A 26,049-nucleotide genomic window follows, 5' to 3' on the forward strand; every position below is an offset into this window, starting at 1 on the left:
TAAACAACACATCCTTTTAAGTGTTTAATTAAACTAAGAATACAGATTGAACACATCAAACTTAAGGAGATTTCCAACCACTTAACACAAGACACACACACCAAAAAGTGCATACATGTTTATTTTACAAAAGACAAGTAACAAAATACACAATTTGTATGGAATCCTACTCTCCAGAAAATAGAGAATTAAGGAGCAATAGGTTTTGATAACTAGAGAGACTGGGCTACAGTGACGTATATGGAGGGACAGAATTCTTTCTTAAACACACCTTCACACAAATAACGTTTTTATAGTGAGTCACTCCTCATTAAGTTAAAATAAAATACTAATAGGTAAACTATACACTAAGCTCACTCTCTTTTTCCTGAACATACAAAGACTGATTCAATAACAGCTTGCTCCTAACACCTAATCCCAAGCAAGAGTCCAGATTGCTGATAAAGCCCCCTATAAAGAGTTATCGTTAACAGTCAACAAAGGGGAGCTCAGTAGGACCTTGCCATATGGCATGTGGCACCACTGCCAAACTGAGGAGGAAGTCCAGGGTGGCTCTGATAGTGACTCAGAACAGAGCAATAGATGTACACAAAGCTCACTTAAGCATGTTAATTTTTGAGAAGGTAAGTTCAATTCAGAAAACAAACATGCTTAAAACCAGTTTCCATTAACAAGAGCTAGAAACATCTCAAGCTCATCTGAGCAACTTGTAAAAATGTGTTAATGTGAGGTATGAAGATCAATATGATGCATCCTTTCAGGGGTGAGATGAAGAGTTGACCTCCATTTTAGTGATGGGGGCCTTCCCTTTCTAAGCTCAGTAGCCATACTTTTCATTCAGATGTGTCCTACCATCACCAGTCTGATCTGTAAAAATCAGAAAAATATACAAAGGCAAAATTAAGACCGGAACTACAGTGGGCATCAAAATTAGAGAACAATTTTTAAACACCCTTTCTGAAATAATGTTATTCATTGCTCAAAATTCAAAGCAATAGCTGTGGGTACACCAATGTTCTAACTAGCGTGTTTTACAATATAACACATGTGGCCCTCCTCTTTATCTTGTGCAGCCAGCCACGTTTTAATAAGACCACTTTGTCGGAGAAGGTAGTTTATGTTAAAACAATTGCCTTGTTTGATCCATGCAATAGGCTGCAAACCAAATAATAACGGCAATTTAAAGGAATAATTTTTTTGCTGTTTAATATAGTGAAATATGTAGAAAATAACAACATCCCTCTCTCCCCCTCTCTCTCTATATATGTATATATTTTTTTTTTCGGTTCATCTTTATACAGGACCATAATAGTTTTCTAATGCTAACTTAGTCTGACAATGTCAATATGTAGCCTAGAGTATATATTGCAAGATGATATTATCTACTTAAACAGTAAACAAAATATATAATAGCTTAAAAATTTGCCTTATTGTTTGCAGCTTATTATTGCATGGATCACACAAGACTATTGTTTAACATAAATTACCTTCTCCGACATTATGATCATATTAAAACGTGTGTTCTCTACCTAGATTGACTAGAGACGGATTGTGGAACAGAAGATTATGTGTCAATGATTAAATCAAACAACCAATCACAGGTGCAAGGAAACCAGTCATTGTCCCGCCCCCACAGTCCCAAAGTCATCTTGATTTAGCAAGTGCATGTTGTGAGCGAGTGCTCATCCCAGCCTTTGCTCGCATGACTGAGTTTGTACGCACTGAGCAGAGGTGCGCTCTCGAAAGGATGTTTTTCTGCGTGCTATAGTGTTCTGCATGCTCGCGAAGATGCTTTTCCACATGTGGATAGTGCTCAGTGCTCGTATTGCGCGAGTTTCGTGTCTGAATTAACAGCATATAAATCTATTGATCATTTGAAAAATTAGGACCTCCGTGAAAAATTCAAGACTTTGATGTGAAATTCAATACCTTTTAAGGCCTTAATTTGGGAAAATGAAATGTAATACTTTTTTAATACTTTTAAGACTCTGAGGGGACCCTGAATTTAATGTGGGATTTCAGACTGAGATTAAAGGGCAAAGCTGCAAAAAGTGTTTGATTTCTGGGGTATGCTTTAAACTGCAATACATAATAATAATAATAATTATTATTATTATTATTAACTCTTTTCTGTAGCACTTTAGATATGAAAGGATGATTCTTCTCAACCACCACCAATGTGCAGCATCCACCTGGATGACAGCAGCCACATTGCTCCAGAACGCCCACCACATATCAGCTTGTTAGTGAAGGAGACAGAGTGATTAGCCAATTAGAATAAATGGGGATGATTAGCAGGCCAATGGACAAATTTGGCCAGTATACCAGGGCCACACCCCTAAACTTGATTTAAAAGATGAGACTCATTAAAATCAGAGCCCTCAGGGTAGCAATGGGCAAATTCCTGCTCAGTTTACCTGCTGGAGGAACCCAGACACAGTAGTCGGGATCATCTTCTGGGTAATCCTTGGACATGGTTGCAGGTGGCTAGAAAAAGGGGTATAAATATATAAAAATCAAGGAACAAGAAAACCTACATCCTGTATCTAGTTCAAATTATTTTTGTAGCACTGTAGCTCGAAATCACAAAGGACTAATTTGTTTGAGCAATCCTATTGACTTATGAACTTGTTTCTATTGCTGCAAGTATATTTTCTATAAATCCTGTATATGTAGAGCCTGTCAAGCACATTGTAGCTCTTAACAGCACTTACCCTGCTTGGGCCAAAGACTGTTTTCTTCATACTTGTCTTTGGACTCTTGACAATAGAACTGCTGTTGTCACATCCTTCTGTATAAGGGATAAATCATATTATCAATGAAGAATCGCATAACATTTTATATAACATTTATTTTATATTACATACATTATCATAGTTATGACTTAAAAAACGCAAGACAACCCAAGAAAGACACAAAAACACTATGTGATTTTTTTACCTTTTGATGGAGAGGCACTTTTGCTGTGAAGATCAAGAGATCTGGCCTTCTGTTTTTCATGAGATGACACTACTTCACCAGTCTGGCCTTCATTGTCTTTCATTTCTGAACACAGAAACAAAAAGGTGTTCAAAAACTACCCTCAAGTCAAAATTCTGTAACCATATCTTAAACGTGAAAAGCAAATTCACATTCTGTATATAAAGAGGCACAATGCTGCCTTCTTGTTTACAGCCATAGAATTACTTTGTGCACAAAATTACAATATCCATCTGCATTAGAGTAGTTGTGGGTAGTTATTTTGTTCAAGATCTAACCGTTAGGGCAGTGTGTGCGAGTTTCGGGGATATTGCCATTGGAGTGTTCTGTGTTGTCCATCTCTGCAGACTGAATAACCTCCATATTATTATCATCAGCGTCTGTGTCCTCTGTCTTCTCATATTTATTTTCTTCTTCCTCTTCCTCCTCCTCCTCCTCCTCTTCTACACCACCAGAGGGAAGTTCCTTCATGTTGAAAAGCTCAGGGGGCAGACTGGCTCGCTTTGGGGGCAAATTCTGTTTTTGTGTGGGTGGGAGAAAAACAAGCCATATGAACCTCATTAATTGTCTAAAATTTGTAGAAAATTAGTAACTGTCGCTAACATGGTAAAGCTTTCTTACTATTGCTTGTGTGATCGTACTAGGTTAATTACTTCAGAAAGCATTCAAAGGGGTCATATGATGTTGCTAAAAAGAACATTACTTTGTATATTTGGTGTAATGCAGGGCTAATCAAATACTGCCCTCTAATCATCTTTACATGGTCCGCTGGTCATCTTTGTCTAATTTAAAGAGTCACTAATTTGACCACAAAAAAGTTTATACATTTACTGTTGGGGTCTGCTGTGTGATTTAAGGTAAAAAAAAACATTTTTCTCAATGTATACCCCCACAAACGGCCACTAAAACTCTTCATTAAGCATGTATATATAGATGTATAAGGAACCGCATTTTCGGAAAAGCTATGCTTGCTATGTGTACTGAACCGTCTATGTGTAACGTCACCTGTTACTCTCATTCACTGGGTGAAAGTGTGACAGCAAACCATGGTGCAGAATTACTTTTTAATGTTAAACACAGTCGATCTCCAGACACCAAATATCTGCGCTAAAATGAAATACCATACACGCATTCTCCGCAGCCCAGCCCAAACTTTCTTGTAAACGCACTACATTTTTTTCCCGCCTGGGATTTAACACAACATGCAGATATATTTGTGCCTTCTTTTGTTGTACAACATCAAGTTTATTATGAAAGTAGCCAAATACTTTTTTTGGCAAAGGCAGCACAATGAATGCAAAGTAGTATTTTTTTTACTTCTCTTTGTAAAATAACTAGACTTTTCAGAATAATGTACCCACAAGATAATGCTTAAAGTATGTTAAAGATAAACATATAAAGATATAAACATGCATGTATGAAATATGGATCTGGAAAGATTGTTATCAACCAATTCAGCAATATTGCCATGGACAGCACCTGCTAACATCATACATATCAAGAAAGGTAGCATGCTAAGAGACAAGGCTATTGGAAATCGCAGCCTTTATTATAAATGTAAGAAGTCTTATGAGGTTTTAAGTAGCTCTATCTATCTCCACTTACCTCTAAGAATCGCACTTTTACTGCAGCGGCTTTACATGAGTTTCATTCGTTTTATACACCAACAATAGTATTGTTGCTGTTAATGCCGACATTTGCTTATAGAATTAAGAGTTACACAGTTTTAAACAGCGGTTCAGTTTAGTCATACGTTTAATGTGCGCGCACAAACTATTGTGAGGGAGACAATCTATTTTACAGTCTTCTGAAAAGACAAAGTTTACAATGTAACATTGTACTGCATGATTACAAGGTTTGTATGATTTACTGAATTCTGCACGCAACAAGATGTAAATAATAAAAAAATCTATTTGTTATGTTTTCCACAGCATCGCGTTAGTACACAACTCTAGCAATAAATCTACACATAATACTGTACACTAGTTGTGATCCTGAAGCACCAATTTCAACATAGTAGTAACACATCCATCCTTTAGGAGCAAACATTGTACAAGCCTTGAACTCTCCATCATTTAGGAAGCAGTCATCAATAAAATGACGAGAGCATTTCGAGAATAATCACTTGCATGTGCACACATTCCACTGCTTTCATGATCAACATGTGAGGGAGTAATGGCGCGGCGGCTGTAAACAAACATTGATGAGTTTATCACGCTTGTCCCTTGTGTTTCTACTATAATGATTACAAAAACACAAATAAGAGTCCAGACCACAATAGGCAGTTGTTCTTTTGAGCTTTTTACTGCACAAAAGTAAACCTCTCGCTGGCCAACCAAACACTAACCCTGTGTTTATTTTTACGATGGCCAAACAGTACCTTTACCATGATTACTATGGTTTTTAAAGGTATACTTGTGAAATATATAAAAAATATTTAAATAGAAAAAAACTATATTGGCTCATTATGCAACTCTTTTGTTTCCTGAGCTGTCAATCACTGATTATTCAGGAGCTTTACTGCCTCCTGGCATACGGCCTTTCCCACGAAAAATTGTCTTAAGCACTATTCGGACGGGATTAGTTTTCCAAACGACGTTTGAGTTTCAACGTGTCCCCCAGGATGTCTGTGATTCTATGTACCGATTCGGACGGGATTAAAATGATGCAGGCTATTCCAGAGATGGGAGTGTCTGTTTCATGCATTTGGGCGTTGCAGAAGGGCATGTGCTCTGGATACGCGTGTTTGTAATGTTTAATATTTTGCTTTAAATGTAAAATTATGACAGAACATGTAATTTATTAATTTAATTTTTACAAATCAAAATAAAATATACAAATCCTACTAAAGTAACGTTAGCCTCCATGTTTTATATTACTGTCTGCTTACAATAAACACAAAAGAAGAAAATGAGGAAATAATAATTAATGAAAATGTATTATCTTTATTAATTAACATTACCATTCCGGAATTAAACAACTTTGATCTGAGTTTCTTATAACGTTAATGATATTACAGTGGCCAGTCTTAACAGTGTATGATATTCAGCTCGTCTTGATTTAATTATTTTATTTTGCCAAATTCAAAAAAACATTCATATCTGAATGTATGGGCCTCATACAATATACGCGCATTAGTAAGACCTTACGGCAGATCACGTTGGCCAAAACACGAAATGAACCGTGTTTTCAAAAGATATTGCGGGCAAACACAGACATTGCATTCGGACGGGATTAAATTTCTCAGAGGACCTCTGAGTTCGGCGAAAAACAGTAGGTAAATTGCCCTGGAATTCTTATGGAGGTCGTCAGAGAAAAACACAGACATGGCCGATTCGGATGGGATTAAAAACACAGAGGACCTCTGAGAAGAAGGATTTTCTCAGAGGTCCCCCTGTAAAACTAATCCTGTCCGAATAGGGCTTAAGAAATTGTAAATCAATATATTTTTTTATGTGAATGAGAAGGCCAAATGATTTTCACATCATTTTGAAGAAAAAAAACTCTATAGACTACTAGATCCTCTTTTAAAAAGTATTGGGAAACATATTTAGAATGATTTTTGTTGACTTATATCAGTGACTTAAAAATTTTGCTTTTTCAAAAACCACGCAAAAAAAAATTCTCTCAAAAAAACAATTAATATTAATATGTTTTTAAGCAACTGAAAAAAGCACAAATGTCAGTGCATGTCAAAACTTCCCCTGGGCCCTAAAAACCCCTTAGACCCCAGAGGGTTAATCACACCCTGGTTGAGTTTGTCTTAAACGAAATTGTATTTTAAAAAGGAACATAAATAAATTCAGACTTACTCCTATAGTTCCAGTCTTCAATTTGAATCTACCTCCTCCCTTAATAGCTCCAAACATAGGTAAAGATAACTTCTTTACTTTTTCTGCAGACTCACTGCTAGATCTATAAGAGAGATCACAGTCTTACAAAAAATAGTATTAGTTCATTAATAATGCTGAGAATCACTGTTATGATTTTTAATTAGAGCTTTAGAGGTCTTTTGATAAGTTTATTAGTTGAAATTTGCAGAATTTTCAAATGATAGACTAATTTGTAGAGGTACTTGAATCACTAAGCTCACCCACTGGGCTGCAGTGAAGGCAGTTGGGTAGGTCTGGTCAGCTCCACCAGTTTTCGTAGTCTCTGACCCTCCTTCTTCAGCTCAGCCACATGTAAATGTAGTTTTTTTCTTTCTACACCATCCAGAGCTACCGTGCTACGTACAACACTCATGAACGCATCAAGAGGGTCCTCTAAGGAAGAGCTGGAACTTCCTGACAGTAGAGAATAAACATAATGCAACCTTGTGATCTACTATTTTTTATTTTATTTTACACTGCAACAGGAACATACTGTCAAATTTTGGAATCGGAGTTCAAAATGGCTCAGCTCTGGTGAGAAAACCATGTTGTTCCAATGGATTTGGTGTGAACAGGCTCTCTAATGTTTACCTTTATCAGAAGAACTTAGCCTCTTCTCCGTTTCAGCCAGCTCTTTCTCAACCTCAGTCAGTTTGGCCAGCTTAAAAAAACACACATAACATCAGTATAACATTTATATGCACCAAGAAGCTGATTGGAACATGGGTAACAATGCATTCATGCGGCAACATTTCGGGAGTGACAACTGCATTTGCTTACTTAAAGGTAGGGTAACAGATTTGATCCTGAAACATTTTTAGTTATGCTGGTTAAAAGTCTCCTCACATCCTGATAGCAATCACTGTGTTAAGTTGTTTAAATGTATTTGTAGAAATGTATGTCATCTGTGAAAGGCGTAGGACCAAAAAATGTTCAACAAATCATAGATTTCGGTCCGAACGGACGTTTCCTTTTTTGTAAGCGTACTTTGAATTCCCACCGCGCAGTGAGTCCACGCAGACACCATACGTCATCGGCGCGTTCACGTGCGCTCACCTCCTGTCTGTAAACAGCGAGAACAGCAAACTTTTCTGCTAAATTGACAACCTACACAGGAGGCACAAAACTAAAGGCATCTTTTATAACAACAACAGTAAAAACTGCCTGGATCAGCAAGAGCAAAAACCCAAATTAACATCGGTAACTTTCCTGCTTTACCACGAGATGCAAACAGCTACAGGAGGCAAAGAGTCTGAAAGGGTCGTTGCACTGTTTATTTTGGTAAGGTAGGTACGCGATATGTTTGTATTGAGATGGATTCAGATATTCTACTTTGATGAAACATTGTGTTGCTTATGAAATTTGTGTTTGTTTACGGATTAGCATAACGATATAGTTACTACGTCTACACAACCGAACGTGTGCTTAAACTAATTCTGATGTAAACCAGTTGTTTATGTTGGTTATTTTGGAAGTGTTATTCACTTTGTACTGCAAAGTTTTCTCACTGTTGAATGAGACATGAGACGTGACCGTCTGATCTGTGCGTGTTCATGTGTTTTGAAAGAAGCGTGACTTTGGATGGCGATTTGACTTGAGGGTGGGATCGGGATTTCATTGCTAGGCGGCTACCATAAGCATTTTTCAAAATGTGTTACCCTACCTTTAAGTGTGAGTCTGAAAATGTCCTGTTCACACAGCAATTTACAGACACAAATAGAATGCTAGGCGGCTGCTGGTGACTTCTCTTCCGAGAAGAGCAAATTTAAAATATGTGTTCGGAATGTCATGTGTGTTGCTCGTCATTTCAAAATATCTGAAGAGTTTGGTTTCAAAATGCAGTAAATGCCATTTTTTTATTAGTAAACATCAAAATCAGTATTGTATCAGGTAAGTATTAAAAGGTAAATTCTAAATTTTACGCAAAATCCGATATCCGCCGTGATAAATCCGCTCAACAAATTACAGAATACTAGTTCCCTTTCAGTCGGTCACTACGACGTCACGTCGTGATCGACGAATTGGGAACTCGCTTAGAGAGACCAATCTGCTTCGTACTCTACTAAAACGCCAATGAACTTGGCATTGAGATATTTGCATAATGCTGGCACCGCCCCGCCAGGTGCGTATATAAGCCACAGGTGCAAATATGGAAATTAGCTTTTTCGCTTCGAAAGCCGGCATTATCTGCTACTGAGAAGCTACTTGCTCTTCTGGGAACGGTTGCTGAAGTTGATTGACAAGCAGTACTGACACAGCAGACGCTCGCAGTATTCCACTGCTCTGCATCTTTTTTGTTTTGAGTTTAGTGTGTGCGTTGTCTCTCCCTGTGCGCATCATCAGCTGAGCACCTAAAGAGTGATTTCCCTAAAGAGTGATACGTGAGAGCTCTGTGTCTTTTTAAAGACAGCCACTCTCTCGTATATTCGGAGATCAGCGTCCTTTTCAGGATAGCTTTTTCTCCGTGCGATCTTGGATGCGAGAAGTACAGGGATTCCAGTGACGGTCATGAGCGCTGTCTTCGTGCTTGGGCATCGAGCACTCCGAGGCTGCGTTCGTGGAGAGCTTTTGTTCTCTCTGTGAGAGCATAACCCTCTTGGATTGCGGAGACGACTGTCGTTTCTACGGGAATGCCGTCCGCGCCTTTGCAGTGCTGAACACCGCCATGGTGCGGCTGTCAAGCGCTCGCGCTACGCTGAGTAGGACGGAGGATGCATCCTTCACCTACCGGCCTTCTCATCCTCAGCCGGTTGAGGCTCCGGTGGAGACTGTAGAGTCGTGTTCTGCGATTTCTGCCGAATCCATTGGACCTCCTTCTGGTCCCGTCACTTCTGCAGCATCAGAGGGGTGCCTATTTTTTCCCTCCGAGGCGGAGTCGTCCCGGAGATGGCGGCCATGCCCGCTCGAGCGGCGGAAACGGTAGAGTTGGAGGGGTTAACCCCTCTCCGCCCGAACCGTCCCGCCCATATGATTGGTATTTCGGAGCTGCCCGGGCCTCTACGGTCCTCACCTCCTGCCTTTCCCGACGGCACGAAGAGCTGACGTGATTTGCGGCCGTCTCGGCCGTTCAGCTTTCACCCCTCACCTCCCTCATCAACGGAGCCGCTAAGGACGGGGATCCCTTCAGTAGAGCGGGGGGTTGCGATGCAGCTGCGTTCCTGGAGGGACCACCCAACCCTTCCCTCCCGTGTTTGTATAGACAGTCGTCCGGTTACGGGCGCTGCCCATCATACATGCAGAGACACGGCTTCAGCCCTGCACGCAATAACGTTGTTGCAGGTTCACCAAGCGAAGGCTTTAGAGATTTACGAGGGAGGCCGCGACCTTCAGTCGTGCGATGTCCACCACAGTGGTTCAAGATCGCCACCTTTGGCTATGTCTGGCTTACATGACGGACGCAGATGAGAACAACTTCCTGAATGCTCCTGTCTCACAGACCGGCCTCTTCGGCAAGCCCGGGGAGTCATACAGCTCCGCTGCGCAGACTGAGGCAATCTCCTAGGTCGTGCCCCAGCGGAAGAGAGCTGCCCTTGGTCCACCAACGCCGGCTCCTCAGTCTGCCTCTCGCCGTCGGCGTCCTGCGGCGGCCACCTCCGTTCCCCTCCTCGGACCCCATCTTGGCAGCGCAGGGGAACCGGTCGTCAGCAGCTCGCCCCTCCCGCTTCGCGTGAAAATCGGGAATTTGTGGCCAGAGACGGGCGACCCGGAGTGGCAGAGGATCACTCTTCAGGAGACGGTGATTCGCTCCTTCCCCCGGTAGAGGGTCGGGTGGAAAATCCTTGGTTTGCATCTGTTCCACCGGCTGTCCAGCCGGTACCCACTTAACCACACATAAGAGTGCATTCCTCTTCCCTCTCCAGGTCTCCGGAGGATTGAGAGAGCCGTGAGCGGGCACACCAGCTCACCCTACCTCTCCTCTATCGCCAGCGGGTGTTTTTCCGGAGTCTGCGCTCTCCGCGCAGGAGGCTAGACGACCGTCACCCTCAGCGGGCTCAGGTCAGTGTCACACACACACATACTGTAGATGTTTATGCTGTCACAGCAGACGCACCGGCAGTCCTACCTGTCTCGCTTAGCTGCCCCACCGCGGGTACTTCGGTAGTGTTGTTAATTCTCCTCGTACGGTCCCTGGATGCTTCGCTTCAGTTCCCAGCCCGTCTCGTTGGGTTTTACGCACTATCCGCCTCGGTTACAAAATACAATTACCGGCACTCCCCCAAATTCTCGGGCATTCGTTTCACTATAGTGAAAGCGTCCGATGCACATGTACTGCGTGCAAAAGTCGATGTCCTGCTGGCAAAGGACGTTTCAAGCCGGTCCCTCTTACAGAGATGATGATAGGGTTTTTCCCGCCTTTATCTTATAGTACCCAAAATACGCGGTGGGTTATGACCGATTTATTTACGCACCGGCTCTACAAATGTGATCCTTTAGGATGATACGCCGAGGCTCGTATTTCAATATTCAGATCGGTTTGCAGCCTTAGACATGTAGGCGTGTACTTCATGTGTCCATCTCCCCTCGCCTTAGACCGTTTTTCGCTCTGCGTTCGTGGGGTGGGCATATTAATACTAAGTACACCATTCGAGCTGTCTCTCTCTCCCCGTGTCTCCATGAAAGTGCTAGTCATGGCATTAAAATCTCAGAGAGAGAGAGCGTTGTTCGCATGCTGCTTATATTTATGTCAACTTATATTAGCTCGTTCTTGGCAGACGTGCGTGAACACAGAGATTTAATGCTTCGACATCTCGCTCGTTTAAGTCATCAGGTCAACTGGGAAGAGAGCAACTTTGCCCCGTGCAGAGGATCTTTTTCTCAGTATGGAAATAGACTTGATCGATTTATTGGCGTGTTTTATAAGAGCGCAGACCCAGTCTATTCTGACTTGCCTCGGTTTAGTTAGAGGGAAGAACGCGGTCCCTCTGAAACAATTTCAGAAGCTCCTGGACATATGGCAGCAGCTGCGGCTGTGACACTGCTCGAGTTGCTTCATATGAGACCGCTTCAGCATTGGTTTTACGATCGAGTCTCGAGGAGAGCGTGGCGCAACGGCATACACCGTGTAACCATTACACCTCGTGTCATTTCTATTTTACCCCGTGGTCAGACCCAGCATTTCTGATAGCAAGATATGCCCCTGAGTCGGGTCTCCTGGCATTCTGTAGCACATGCGATGCCCCCAACATGGGATGAGCAAGCACGTATGACGGGCTTGCAGTCTCAGGAGTGTGCATAGCACCCCAACTGCCGCGAGCGGTGCGCTGTATATCTGGGACTTGTACGCTCCGCTATGGAGATGCGAGGGAAGGATGTATTAGGCGACACCGACAACATTGCGACTGTTGCGTTATTTACCGTTAAGGCGGTTTTTGCGCTCTTGTCACCTGTCGCATCTTGCTCGTCATCTCCTCCTTTGGAGTCAGAAGCATCTGAGGTCCCTTCGTGCCATTTACATCCCGGGTACGCTCAATACAGCGGCAGATGCGCTTCCCGAGCTGCGCGCCCCGGCGAATGGCGACTCCACCCCCAGACGGTTCAGCTACTTTGGAAGAAGTTTGGTCGTGCGCAGATATAAGCGGTATCTAGCACCATCGACGCGCCACGAGCACCGTCCACAAGACGGGCTTACGCGCTTAAAGGAACCTTTTTCGTCACCTGGTGTTCTTCGCAACGCGAGGACCCCCGAGAATTAACATTGTGCTTTCATATCTTCTTCACCGTTTGGAGCGTAGGCTGTCCCTCCACCATTAAAGTTGATATCGCCGCTATTTCTGCTCATCACTCACTTATCAACGGCAGATCAGTGGTCAGCATGATTTGGTTATTAGATTTTAAGAGGCGCTCGCAGGCTAAACCCCTCGCGCCCTCCCTCTATTCCTCTATTTTGGTAGGGATTCCCAATTCGTCGGTCACGACGTGACGTCGTAGTGACCGACTAAAAGGGAACATCTCGGTTTCATATGTAACCCACGTTCCCCGAAGGAAGGGAACGGAGACGTCACGTCCCGTCGCCACAGGGCTGCTCCCTGCTGTTTATCAGCCAGTCACACTTTCCAGCTTTCTCAGCGAAACGAAGCTAATTTCCATATTTGCACCTGTGGCTTATATACGCACCTGGCGGGGGGGCGCCAGCATTATGCAAATATCTCAATGCCAAGTTCATTGGCGTTTTAGTAGAGTACGAGGCAGATTGGTCTCTCTAAGCGAGTTCCCAATTCGTCGGTCATGACGTGACGTCTCCGTTCCCTTCCTTCAGGGAACGTGGGTGACATACGTAACCGAGACGTTTTCCTCATCTACTTTGTACTTCATGATCAACAAACAAAAACTAATAAACTGCATCACTCTTCTGTCATGCTAACACATTGACCCCAGTGTATCTTATGAAAAACTTTCCATTATTTTACTCGAAGTGAACGAAAATCGTGCAGGACCAAAACATTTTACAGCTGATCGCTGACAAAAAAGTTCAGTGAAGATGTCCATACGACAAAGTAAGCATTTTGATTAATGCTATTAATGTTTTTTTTTTATTAGTTTATACCACTAGTCAACTAAATGAATAGAACATGGCAAAGATGAATGCACATTTATATATTGATTCAATAGATTTATATCATTATGAAAATTATCGCAATCGCGATGTCAGCCTGTGCAATTATATGACAGCAAAATGTTGCAATTATATTAAATAAATAAATGTGTGGACTTGTTAACACAAACTTTCTGATAAAGAAAGAAAAATGAACAAAAAAGGCAGTGCACGTGTGGCATGCACGTGTGTGGTGTGCGTCGTCACTTATACCAGAGCGAAGATGAATGCAGAGGAGGTTGACAGTGATCTGGTAGCTAAAAAAACCCTCTATGTCTGTTGTATGGCGGTATTTTGGATTTAGGATTACTGACACTGAGCAGTTGCTACATCACGTGGCAATACGAAAACATTTCTAGTTTTACAAATACAAATTTTAGCTAAACTGTGTGTGGATTTTCCTTAAAACCCATCAAGTTGACTCATGATACCATTTAGTATAATCGCACATCGCAATTTTAGCATCAATAACCGCAATGGGAAAAATTACCCAAATCGTGCAGCCCTAATAAAAATGATGAGCTTCCATAGTCCAGTACGATTCTGTTCACAGCAAGGCTTCTCCCTAATGCGCGTTGTGAGACCCAAAAATTTAGCGGTGTGAGTTTGGTTATACAATGCATCTCTCACATCCATAAATAACCGAACTGCTTGTGAATGCAACCGTATTAAGCACTCAAATACGTGTTTGACAACCGTAATCTGGTACCGTCTGAACGTAGCCATAGATTATATGACATAAATTCTTTACCAGTGATTTATAGGTATCAGGCTGCTCCTGAATTTTTCCAGCCTTCTTCATACGCTCTGACCTCTTCCGTTCTACTGCACCAGTCCGGTCTAGGAACGTGTCATCATCACTGTCATAAAAATCTTCATCCTCCCAGTTCTTCTTCTTGCGCTTCCGAGAGACTGTCAGGGTCCACAAAAAAGGTTGCCTGTGACTGTATTGAAAAAATGCCTGCAAAGATTTTCTATACTGTAACTAGTACAGCAAACAGTAGTTACAACAGTGGGTCTAACTACATTAAAACTTGTAAGCCGTCATCAAATGAAAAATATATATATATATATATGTGATTACGTTCAATTATGGACTATTTTTTGTAAAAAAAAGCTCTCACAGTTGGCATGCACCTACCAGCCTCCTGTCTCAGAAGACCACGGGCCTCTAGGATGCGGCAGGCCTCTAAACAGCACTGGATAGCTGCTTCTTTCTTTTTCCCCGAGTGTGTCACCTCAGCCACTAGCTGCTTGCCCACTGCATCATCCACAGGCAATCTGGAAAAACATTATTTTGAGGAATATCTTCCTCAAAAAGATTTGCATGCTCTCTGCATGAAAATGGTATTAAAAAGCAAATGCTTACTTAATTCTGCAGAGCCAGGTGCCGTGTCCTTTTTCTTCATATTCAAACTCTAGTTCTTCTCCTGAAATCCACATAAATAGGTTTATTAAGCTTTTTTGGAATTTAACAAAATTTAAATGTCTGTTAAGTTCACATGATCATTACCTTCTCTGTCATAGAAGCCCTGTAGGGCTTTTTTAGGATCTTTAAGGTACGCTGCTTCCTGATCCTCGTGAAACTCAGCAGCAAAAGGATTCTCCTCATTTTCATCCTCTTCAGGCACTGCCTCTTCAGCTAAGAGAAGAAAAAAATAAGTTTGACTTTACTAAACATAGTCAGAATATTCAGCAAAACATTTATCAGAACATGAAAGACCTAGGGCATACATTTGGTTTACACATTACAGGGTTTAAACATCAACTGCCTGTGACCCTGCCTGTGCAAATCCAGCTGACCACATTTTTTGTATGACTTCCTGTAAAAATATAATCTTGATATCATCAACATCATCTGAATGAGCGGCCAATCACACCAAACACATTTTAAAAGACTTTATTTGGTAGCTTTAAAAAAAGAGCAGTGCGGCTTTTTACGTTGTTAGGCAACCACTGAGGCAGTTGTCCTGTCAATAAAATATTGCAGCGTGAGCGCTCTTGAAACTTTGATGTAAACTGTCATATTAGCAGAAACTTTGAAAAGAGGGCACATGCTCTGACCTTGATCGAGGGTGAGAGGTGCACAAACACGCAGGAGACAGTGAGTGAATACAGTCTTCTGCAGTGTTGCCAAATATTTTCAACGGAAAGTGGCTAAATGTTGCTAGATTACGTCATTTCATAATTAGCATATCAGTGGCGTCATCATGTCATATTTACATTCTTACTGCATTGGCACTTCAAATTCTCTTACTTGCCGAACCGTCAAACTATATTTTAAAGGTCACGTTCTTCCTGATCCCATTTTTCAAACTTTAGGTAGTGTGTAATGTTGCTGTTAGAGCATAAATAATACCTGTGAAATGATAAAGCTCAAAGTTTACTGCCAGGCATTATATTTTCTTAAACAAAAGTCCCCTTTCAAAGCCTACAGCAAACGGCCGGTTTGGACTACAGCCCTCTACTTCCCAGTTGAATGACGTCAATATAAGAGTTTTTGATTAAACTCTGCCCACAGGAATACGTCAGTCAGCTCAAATGGCACTGCTAAGCTAAGCTGCTGTCGAATCACAACACAATAAACAAGCTACACAAACTCGTTATAACGATGTGTATCACGGTAGAGTTCTTTATGTTTTAATAAGGTTTTTGTGTTATTCAAATCTTAAATACCATAGAAATGTTCATAATTCTCACAAAAACCTTATACAAGCATAAAAAGAAGATGAAAACTAACAAAACTAAATAAAGGAATGATAATAAATGATTATCTATGTATGTATATATTTTAATTTAAGGTAGAAAAGTAATTTGGTCAAGAGCAGTGAGAGATTTTTTATAAACATGAGTGTCAGACAGGAGCAAAATTAGGTAACTTCCCCCTTAAAGGCATTCCATGCAGTTTGACGTTTTTGTCAAACAGCGACCCCTAGAGTCACCGGGGAAAACTTGCAACTGTCGTAATTTCGCACGCCCACTCTGTACGTACCTGGATAGTGTTGGGCGTGAATATGCAGAGATGGACTCAGACGATAATTACCAGGTAATGTTTCACAATTTCATACAGATATTAGGCTACTGCATGTCTACTAAACTATAGATGATGGTAATAGGATAATAAGAAGTTTATGCCAAGTGTAGAGTTGGCATATAATAATAAAGTAGCCTACCGCATTTGCTGGCTTATTACGTTTTTACAAGATTGCAGCTTAATCACAAGTAAACAGTCTATAGTCTAACGTTATGTCTACTGTATAATTTAATTAGTTTTTTAATTGTAATGTAAACATTACAAAATGCATTGACAAAGTTAATTGTATACGTTGCATTATTTCATAACATTGGCTGTTATTCGTTGGCCATAAGAAATCGAAATTAGACAAATGACTACGTACACATCACAACACAACACTTGAGTTTAGATGGCAAAAAAAAAACATGTAAGAGAAACGAGTGTTTGTTAGCAAGTCTGCTAAATGCTCTTATGATCGTAAGCTAGCTAGACCCTTGTTGAAGTTATTTTACTGGTCTAATTATCAACACTGGATGAATGAACAGCTTAGTAAAAAATACACACTACAAGCAAGCGCAACCACATACAACACAGACCGCAAACAAATTTACAAATAAGAGATTTACTTACTTGTCCATCAACAAGATCGCCAGATCAGCATCCCTTTTGCATCCAGTGCTGTCTATTAGCTCACGCCAACCAGTAAAAACCTGACCGAGTGGGACTCTTGTCCGGTTCCTAACTCGGTCAGATTATCTTTTTCACTTTCTACTAGGGTTGCCGCGGTGACGTAATTTTCCCACCGGTTAATCAGCGCGTCACAAGCTCACAAGCCTACTTTCTACTCTCTTCCGAACGGGTTTTCTTAGCTGTTTCCCTCATCGAGCATCACGTCTCAAATGCGCGCGTGCAGTTTTTGTTACAGGCTTGTTTGACTTCATGCAGCGCTGCAGGAACCGACAGCCGGATGACGTCAAAGTGCCGTCTCGGATCATTCTCGCGGTACTTTTACGTCATCCGACTGCCGGTTCTTGCAGCGCTGCACGAAGTCGAACAAGCCTAACGTGTGTGACGTCGTTGCCGTAAACCAAGTCGTGATTCTCGCGAGATTTGTCAGGGGCGGTTCTCTCAAGCTTGCATTGCTGGTTTTGGTAGCGGCATCCTCCCCGAGCTTCAACAGGAGGATGATTCGCCATACTATGACTTCGTTTACCATCGAAGTGACTTTGAAGCTGTTATATTAAGGTAAAATAACTGCATAGTGTGTCTTTAAAATTATGTATGTGTGCTTAAACTGTTCTCAAAAAGTGTTGCGGAGGATGAGAACATCAGGCATGGACACAACATTTTCCAAATTTGTCTTCATTATTATTATACATGAATATTCAGTAAATCATTTTTCTGTCATCTAAAGTAGTCTAGCAAAACATCCATTTATTTTTTTTTCTAAATATTTTTGTGTTAATTTGTTTGAATTACAACATAACGCATGTTCAAACATAGCCGGACGCATTGCGGTAATGAGAATTTCAGCAGAAAAGTAGATAAAATTGACAAATTGTAAATTCTTATGTTAAAATCACACATTGTGCAAGGTAGAACACAGTATTGTGTTAATTCTGATGCTTTTTAAAATTACTATATTACACATTTTATAGCTAAAATCATTAGTGCCGTGGTGTTTCAATGGTTTCGTGAGAATCACCCATATATCATAAAGAATGTTTAAATACTAATTAAAAACAATTGTCAACAGTCTGTGTTACACGCCCCACCATGTCACGTCACGTCACGCAATGAAAAATACAGAGCGGCGCAGACACTGACAACGCGCTGACATACAGGAGAGACCAGGGCACTTTTTGGTTACTTTTGAGATTAAACATATTAAACAAAGTCTCACCTTTCAAATCATCTCTTCCTTCTATTTAATTTATAGAATCAAATAAACATGCATGACCATAAGTTTCTCAAAGTCATTACTGTTTAAAACACACTTGGCATCACATTCATGATTTTATGGTAAAATGACACTTTCGCGTTATGTGACGAACCGTCACATTTGACTCACGTCATAACCGTCATCACCAATTCTGAAACCGGCACAGCCCTAATCGCAACATGCAACGCACAGCATTGTATCGTGATACGTATCGTACCATGTACCGTGATACGTATCGTATCGGGAGGCCCTTGCCAATACCCAGTGCTAGTGACCACACATGAAAACTATAAATTGGAGGAGTGTGAAAGACTGAAAATCTGTTTTAAGTCTTACCCATTCCCCACAAGCAACCAGCATCTTCTGAAGAGCTTCTCCCTGAAGCACTGGCTTGAGTCTCCTCTTTCTCCTCCTCATCATCATTATCGGAGCCATCACCCATCATCCTTTTTTCAAGCTCTTCTCTGTGTTTCCTTGCCTGCTCTCTGAGCTCTGTTACCGTCAGTTCTGATTCTGCTTCTTCGTCAAACTCCGGACCCTGGAAAAAAACAGTGATAAATATAACGTTGGTATGATGACAAAATTTTCCAAAACCCCAAAGCTCAAAATTTATCACATGACTAGACAGAGCAGACATTTCCCTTTCAGGGCTCAGCATAAAGGACCATCGGTGGCCCGGGGCAAGCGTGAGAGACTTTCGGGCCAGTAAAAAGTATTGTCACTTGCCCAATCGGGCCAGTGCTTCACCCTCAGTCACTAAAGTATATTTTCATTTATGTATATTGAGTAAAACACGACGAAAGAAACAATGTTATATTTTGCACAGTTTGCTGTCAGTTTACAGGTAAAGCAGAAAAGTTGGGAGCCTTTTTTGTTGGAACATGTCTACTGTATATGTATTATTTTTAAATATGTGACACTGACTTTTTTTAATTCGGGCCAGTGAAAATTTTGGCTGGGCAAGTGAAAACCTGAACCACTGGCCCGACCAGGGGCCTCATTTATAAAGCTTGCAAGCCCATTCTTCCGTCAAGTTAGTTTTTTTATAGATCACAACCTTTGCGTGGCAACTGGCCAGTTCCCACGCAAAGGTTGTGAATGTGATTTATAAAAAAACAAACTTGACGGAAGAATGGGCTTGCAGGGTGGGATCTGAGGATGATTCATCTACGCACACTTGCAGGTGATCTGTGATTTATAAAGGGAACATTGCTTTGTTTTATAAGTCTTAACTCTTTCACCGCCATTGACGAGATATCTCGTCAATTAAGAGAAAACGCTTCTCCGCCAATGACGAGATTTTCCGTCTTTCCGCAATAAACCCGGAATTATTGCCCTATGACAAGCTGCTGCATGTCCGTGTCTGTTTTAAAGATCGCTCTGAATGGCATCTCTATGAAAAGTCCATCACAAAAATGGAATTATCTCTGCTTTTTGCTCAAAATGTGGTGTTTTTGCAGAGACCTACCCATATTCAAAAGATGATTACAAAAGAACCACTGAAGGTAGGATGAAACGTTTTTTTTTTTTTGAAAGCAGAGGGTCTGTTCTTTCATTTGGTATTTTGTATGTTTACATATTTAAAGAAGAACATTTTACACATGAAAATCATGAAAAACGCTGGCTGGCAACTTTTTAAAAAAAATGCTGGCGGTGAAAGAGTTAATATTTTTTTGCTTATGCCATTTTTGCCTTTTGTGCGTACGTAGACTTTTAGGAAGGATCCTACGCACAGTTTTATAAATGAGACCCCAGGTCAGTATAAAAAATTATTTTGCGTTGAGCCCTGCCTTTACAAAGATACATGGATTGTAAAAATCCATTGAGGACTGAGAAAGTATAATATTAGAAATCAGAGGAAAAAGTTATATGTGGATGTCAATGGAAGCTTAGCTGTTAGAGATGCGCGGTTGGCGGTTACAGCCGAGGACTCCGCGGATAAACCGCGGATCGGGCGGATGACGTGACGAAAAATAATATTTTAATTAAATTCGGGCGGGTGGCGGATCGACTGCTTGTTATTAGCTTTGTCCTTCAAAGCATGCGACCTTAAAGGTGAGCACTATTTCTATCAAGGTGGCAGGCTCAGAAGTTCGCGAGGAGAACTGAAATGAGACGGTCTAGCCTTCTGAGGACCCATAATTTGTTGCACACGCCCCTAGTAGCGCCCATCGCGCCTGTCAGCAATAAACAGCGGAGACATTTCTGACTTATTAAAATAAATATGTAATCAGAAAAATATGAATTTATTTATGACACATTGATGTAGATTAAACTATTCAACAACAGTATATCAAATAATCAACCTTAGAAATATACGCAACATAAACCGAATAATATTAACACAAAACATAACTTATAATACTAAAACAGTGACAAGAAAAGGTTTTCTAAATACACGTTTATAGGTTTTAATTGTTTGGGATAGCCTCGGCGGTTAAGGATCCACTCGTTCTATCATTAACAGCGCGGAGAAATGAGGACGCATTTTGACACAGCTCTTATCAACGCCAGCGAAGGAGGTACGTGGCAAACTCAAAAAAATGAGAATTAAAAACAAAGGAAATAAAAGGTCAGAAAAGGGTTGCCTGGAATAAGTTTTACAAAGTGGTAAATCAGGATGACACCAGTAGCTACAGACTATGTAATTTGTGCGTTTAATTTAGGCTATTTATTTATTTATTTTTATCCCATGTCATGTGCGCCGATCGGAGACTGGTCTTTATGATTTAAAAAGAAAGCATTCAAGTGAACAGTAGCCTACTAAACAAACTTGAAGCAAAAATACATTTCAGCAAATGCAAACTTCAATCAAACATAGTAAGAGGTGAAGTATAGCTTTAGCCTACAGAAATGCTTATTGCATTAATTTTTAAATGTGTGCGAGGTCCGTGCACGTCCTCCGCTAGCAACACAGAAATTGCTGAAATTGCTAAAAGCGCAATCGGCTAAACGAGCATTAAATATTAATGACGTTGAGTTTATTGTTTTTATTAATTTATTTTCACAAAACTTATCAACAAAACATTGATTAAAATTAAGAGACATATTATCTGAAACGAAATTCATTTTAAAGTAGAAAACAAAACTTAAATTAAACTCGAAAATAATGTCTGACCCATTACAATTCTCCCTTCATATTGGCCTTTACAACGCCCTATATGGCGTTTAAAATTACAGTCTATCTTTCGTAATAAGCTAACTAAATTTAAACAAAACATAAACACATTACAACAATATTCAAACCCAACAATACTCAAACATAAATATAAAATAGACATTATCTATGATGATACATGTTAAAACAATCCGATATATCGTGTATAATAGCTGGTTGGTAGATGTTTACTATTTTTGTCAAAACCTCCGTTGCAAACCTCCATTTACCTGAATAAAATACTTTTTACTTTGAAAATGATGCGCTGTCACGTTAACATCAGCTGTTCGTTTACATAAGACTCCATCTACATTTACACTCAGCGCAACGTCTGAGTTCTCAAACTAAAACAGGGTCTGCAGCATTGACGAACGAATCCGTTTATGAGGGTCGAAAACAGTGATGTAGTGTAGATGAAAGGCATAAACGTAGCAAAAGTAACGCGGTTTAAAGGATAAACGCATTAATGTAAACAAAGCCTGAGTTCACTGCTTATATTCTAGGGCTTTTTAGTCTCGCGGCTGTCATCAGCAGCGCCTTGCATCGCCCAGTCAGCGGATGGCGGGCGGGTGCGGTTTTGAAAACTGGTCAGAAACGTTGGTGCGGATGGATGGCGGACGGATGATGAGTTTTGTGATGCGGTTGCGGATGAAATAATAGCCCATCCGCGCATCTCTGTTAGCTGTGTGACCGAAAATGCTGCTTATTCACATGTTTTTGCTTGTAACTTTCTCATTTTATCAGATATTTGCATAACATTTGAACAGAAGGTAGAATGTTGTTAGTTCTTTCAAATTAAATCATGAACATTCACTGTTTTAGTTGGAATGGGCATCAGACCCATTGTAACCATGGTTTTTAGAACGATCCCTGGAGTTCTGATGTTCTGACAGGACCTTCACTAATCTACCACCACAAATGTGACTACCAAATTTCCGCAATTTATTTAAATACCTTCTCCTCCATAGGTTTCGATAAAATTTCAACAGTACCAAGATTAAAGATATATATTTTGGTCCACCTACCTTTTATTAGAGTCCAGAGTTTAGTGTAAACACAGCGACCGGTTAAAAGTGACACAAATTTTCAAACAGTTGCTGCGAACTACAAACACGTCCGGGTTGAAAGCTCAAAATATCAAACGTTTCCGGTGGTTGGAATTGACATATTTATTATCGTATTTAGTAAAAACATAGCCTACTACAACTATGCAGCGAGTGGATATTGCATGACACACACTGTAACAGTCCCATTTAAGCGGAAGCAGATTTAATGCCTCAGAATTTCGAAGCATGTGCCGTGATGTCAGCATTGCTATACAGTTTTATTTTTTCTTTGGCAGTGATGGTTAATATTAAAGGTGGGGTGCATGATCTCTGAAAGCCAATGTTGACATTTGAATCACCTAAACAAAAACGTCTCTACCCCAGCAGAACCTGGACCTTCTTTTTTGAAACCCACACATATTCATACACATATAGACACGCCTCTTACTGCTGATTGGCTACAAGTGTGTTTTGGTACTCGGCTGACTCCCTTTTCCAAAAATCATGCACCCCGCCTTTAACTTAAAAATTTACTGAAGTAGTAACGTTAGTATCTGTAAGCATTATCGTATTTGGCTTAAAGTCATTGTGGTAAATCTTCATAACGAATGCATTATATCACATGTTGTTAATGGCTAAACTGTGGCAAGCATTACTTAACTTATACCTGCTCTGATCTACGCTAGACGACCATATTTTACCAAATAACTTTTTGTTATAGGCCTACCTGCAGTATAAAGAGTCTGGTGCTTCCGCCAAACTTCAGCACGTGTCCCACGCGGAGCCTCATATATGTTTTAGGTGGTATCTTTCTCTTATTGACAAAGGTCCCATGAGTACTGCCCAGATCATAGACATAGAAGCCCCTCTCCTCTCCCACTTCCCCGTCTTGCCCCACTCGGCCCCGGTACTGCAGCACAGCATGATAGCGGGAAATGGACGGATGCTCCAAAGACACATCACACACCGGCAGACGACCCACCACAAAATAACTCCTTTGAGACAGATGCACCGTGTCTAAAATAGAGCCGTTTTTAAGCAGTTCAAACGAATAAGAGACGTCAGGAATAGATCCCCACGGTGGCTCCGTGTACGGCAATGGAGGGAATTTACCCGACTGGAGTAATCTGACAGGGATTTGGGGTCTGATGTCGTTGGGTTTGAGAGGAATGACGTTAGTTATCTTATCTACACCGAGCTTCGGTTTGTCTAAACTCTCGTCTGATGGAATATTAGTTTGGTCTGGTTTTGTGGATTTCCCATGTGAAGCTGATTGGGCATGTTCAATAACGCGATCGCTGTTTTTTGCTTTGGAGCTGTTTGGGTCTTTTGCTGGTCTCTTTACCGAATCTGACCCATCTGATTTCTTCATCGAGAAGGATGGGGGCACGGAAATAGCCGGTTTCTTGAAAGGATCGTTCGTGTTTTCATTACTGCTGGCGGTGTCCTCTTTCGTATTACATAGTTGACCATTCCCGGGATTCGAACTCTCCTCGTTCTCCATCGCAGAATGAATCTTTTCAGGCTGTACGACGCCTTCAGACTCCATCATGTTTGGTGTAACACTTTAATGATTACGTTCCTGTTATTACAGTAGTTGTTAAACATTGTGATTTGAATTTGTTTAGTTGATGGAAAGCAGTATTACAAAATATTTTTAATTTTAACGTATAATAATTATTCCAACCATTTATAGTGTATTTAGCCTTTTAATATCAGAATGTGGGGTTTCGATGTTGAAGGAACTATTATATTTTACACGGACACATGTTAGTGTTGCACCTGGTACCCGCGGTTCTCAACTAACGTTAAACATAAATGAAATAATTCACGTTATTCTGCCATTCTTCGCCCTTTACGGTCATCAGCTTATATTGGGTAAAGAAAATTGATTGTTTAATGTTATCTATACTTTATAAATTTCACTTTAAATATCAAAAATGGGCTCAAAATAGCTTTTAGTTTTGTTTAGGATTTGTACAGAAGTCTTGCTTTTTGGTAGCTAAACTATCACTATATACACACACAGTATGTTTATGTGGAATTTAACAAAGAACGTGTACAGGCCGTTAATGTCAAAATTATAATGACAAATATTGTGTAACATAAAGAAAGTATGGCTTGTTTTAGAAGTATTGAGATTTTTTAAAACTTTTTTGTGCTTATGATTTATTATTTATTATTGATGCTGTGTTTTAGTTTGTAATTGCTTTTAGTTTAGTTCGTAAATACACACAATTAAAGTTGATGCTACAATATTGTACCATAAATGCCTAAAACATTAGCAGTAGCTATAGTAAGAGTAATGTAAATTTACTTACCATCTTATCTTTTGATGTTTCTGTGAAATTTACCTACAGAGATTCACATGAATGGATTAGTTTTAACAGCTATAAGGAAAAGAAAGAGCAATATAGTCCTTATCTCCGTTAATTAATTGAAAATCACCACACCTGCATTACAAGAGAGCTGAAGTAAGTTGTACTGTGGTTTACACTGTAATGTTGCTTTGATGGTTAAACAGTGCTGTCTTTGGTTTTCTGATTGTCATCAGGATTTGTGTCAGTGTTACAGAAACATCCCAATACTGAATGAAGATGATGCGCTATTGGGGTGAGCTTCCTGTAGCTTCAGCGTCTTCAGGTCGCAGTTCTTTTGACCTTCTGCAGCGTGAGTTTCGCCAGGTGGAAATGCAAGACCCTCCACTGCACCAGCCATCAGCACAGCGCCCACGTCCCACCACCATGCTGGATATCCCTTCTGAGCCCTGCAGCCTAACCATTCATACTGTGCAGCTGACCCAGCATGCCCGTCGTCTCCGGGGACTCATTGCTGCTGCACAGCAAAGCCAGCAACCCCTGTCCACTTTATCAGAAACCCCAGGTGCCTTCAAATCAGAAGACACAGACCTTCTACCTCCCCGGCCTGCCACACCAACCGTACCTGATGATCTTCTGCCTCTGGACAGCAAAGCCCCCCGGCAGCCATTCCAGTTACGTCACAGTGACCCAGAGAGTGACTTTTACAAGTGAGTTTATAGATCTTATTTATAAATAATCAAATACTATCAGGGCTCCAGACTGCCACCAAATGGGGGCATTTTGCCACCAAAATTTCAGAGTGTGCCACTGAATTTTACATCCAGTCGCACATGTGAGACCAGTAAATTTGACCTTTTTTTGAGATGTGACAATGAATTTGAAACAGCAAATTGTACTTTCTGCATCTGTCATTAAATTATTTATTAGTAATACAGTGGAAATTAGTAGAAATGTGAATATTTGGTTAGCATGTTGATTTACGTTGTGTGCACCTACATTTTCTTAGCCTGGGTGCCAGCCGATCTTAGCCCCGCCCACCACAATTTGAAAAACGGGGGAAGATCGGTCTGGGGACTCACCGTTGAGGAGCTACTATGCGAATACCGAAACCGGCCGACGAATCA

At 40.7% G+C, this 26,049-nt stretch overlaps 2 protein-coding genes across 2 annotated transcripts in view; one reads left to right on the forward strand and one right to left on the reverse strand.

The window, feature by feature from the left end:
• Positions 1 to 103: 103 nt before the first annotated feature.
• On the reverse strand, positions 104 to 24,156 carry LOC129417158 (kanadaptin). The gene is made up of 14 exons (XM_055171641.2): positions 23,332 to 24,156; positions 18,738 to 18,939; positions 14,957 to 15,085; positions 14,813 to 14,873; positions 14,585 to 14,724; positions 14,195 to 14,355; positions 7,443 to 7,512; positions 7,073 to 7,265; positions 6,792 to 6,894; positions 3,258 to 3,495; positions 2,941 to 3,045; positions 2,715 to 2,791; positions 2,418 to 2,487; positions 104 to 867 (listed from the first exon to the last, which is right to left on the reverse strand). Exons 1-14 carry the CDS (start codon positions 24,154 to 24,156, stop codon positions 818 to 820), a joined length of 2,424 nt encoding a protein of 807 aa, XP_055027616.2. The 3' UTR covers positions 104 to 817.
• Positions 24,157 to 24,285: 129 nt separating this feature from the next.
• LOC141348952 (STAGA complex 65 subunit gamma-like) overlaps positions 24,286 to 26,049 on the forward strand; it is a 71,345-nt gene continuing 69,581 nt past the window's right edge. Inside the window, exons 1-3 of the mRNA XM_073869487.1 lie at positions 24,286 to 24,482; positions 24,965 to 25,078; positions 25,159 to 25,632. Coding sequence (XP_073725588.1) covers positions 25,196 to 25,632 — 437 coding nt within the window. The 5' untranslated portion in view covers positions 24,286 to 24,482; positions 24,965 to 25,078; positions 25,159 to 25,195. The remainder of the gene's footprint in view (positions 24,483 to 24,964; positions 25,079 to 25,158; positions 25,633 to 26,049) is intronic.

Source organism: Misgurnus anguillicaudatus, chromosome 7 (genome assembly GCF_027580225.2).
Source record: "Misgurnus anguillicaudatus chromosome 7, ASM2758022v2, whole genome shotgun sequence".
NCBI classification, from domain to species: domain Eukaryota; kingdom Metazoa; phylum Chordata; class Actinopteri; order Cypriniformes; family Cobitidae; genus Misgurnus; species Misgurnus anguillicaudatus.

Excerpts from the sequence above, each read along its gene's own strand:
- LOC129417158 (XM_055171641.2), bottom strand. The coding sequence starts at position 24,156 with ATGATGGAGTCTGAAGGCGTCGTACAGCCTGAAAAGATTCATTCTGCG. Across the intron at positions 14,356-14,584 it reads TCTTCTGAGACAGGAGGCTG|TCTCTCGGAAGCGCAAGAAG; the intron begins GTAGGTGCATGC and ends GGACCCTGACAG. Across the intron at positions 2,792-2,940 it reads AAGTGCCTCTCCATCAAAAG|AAGGATGTGACAACAGCAGT; the intron begins GTAAAAAAATCA and ends TCCCTTATACAG.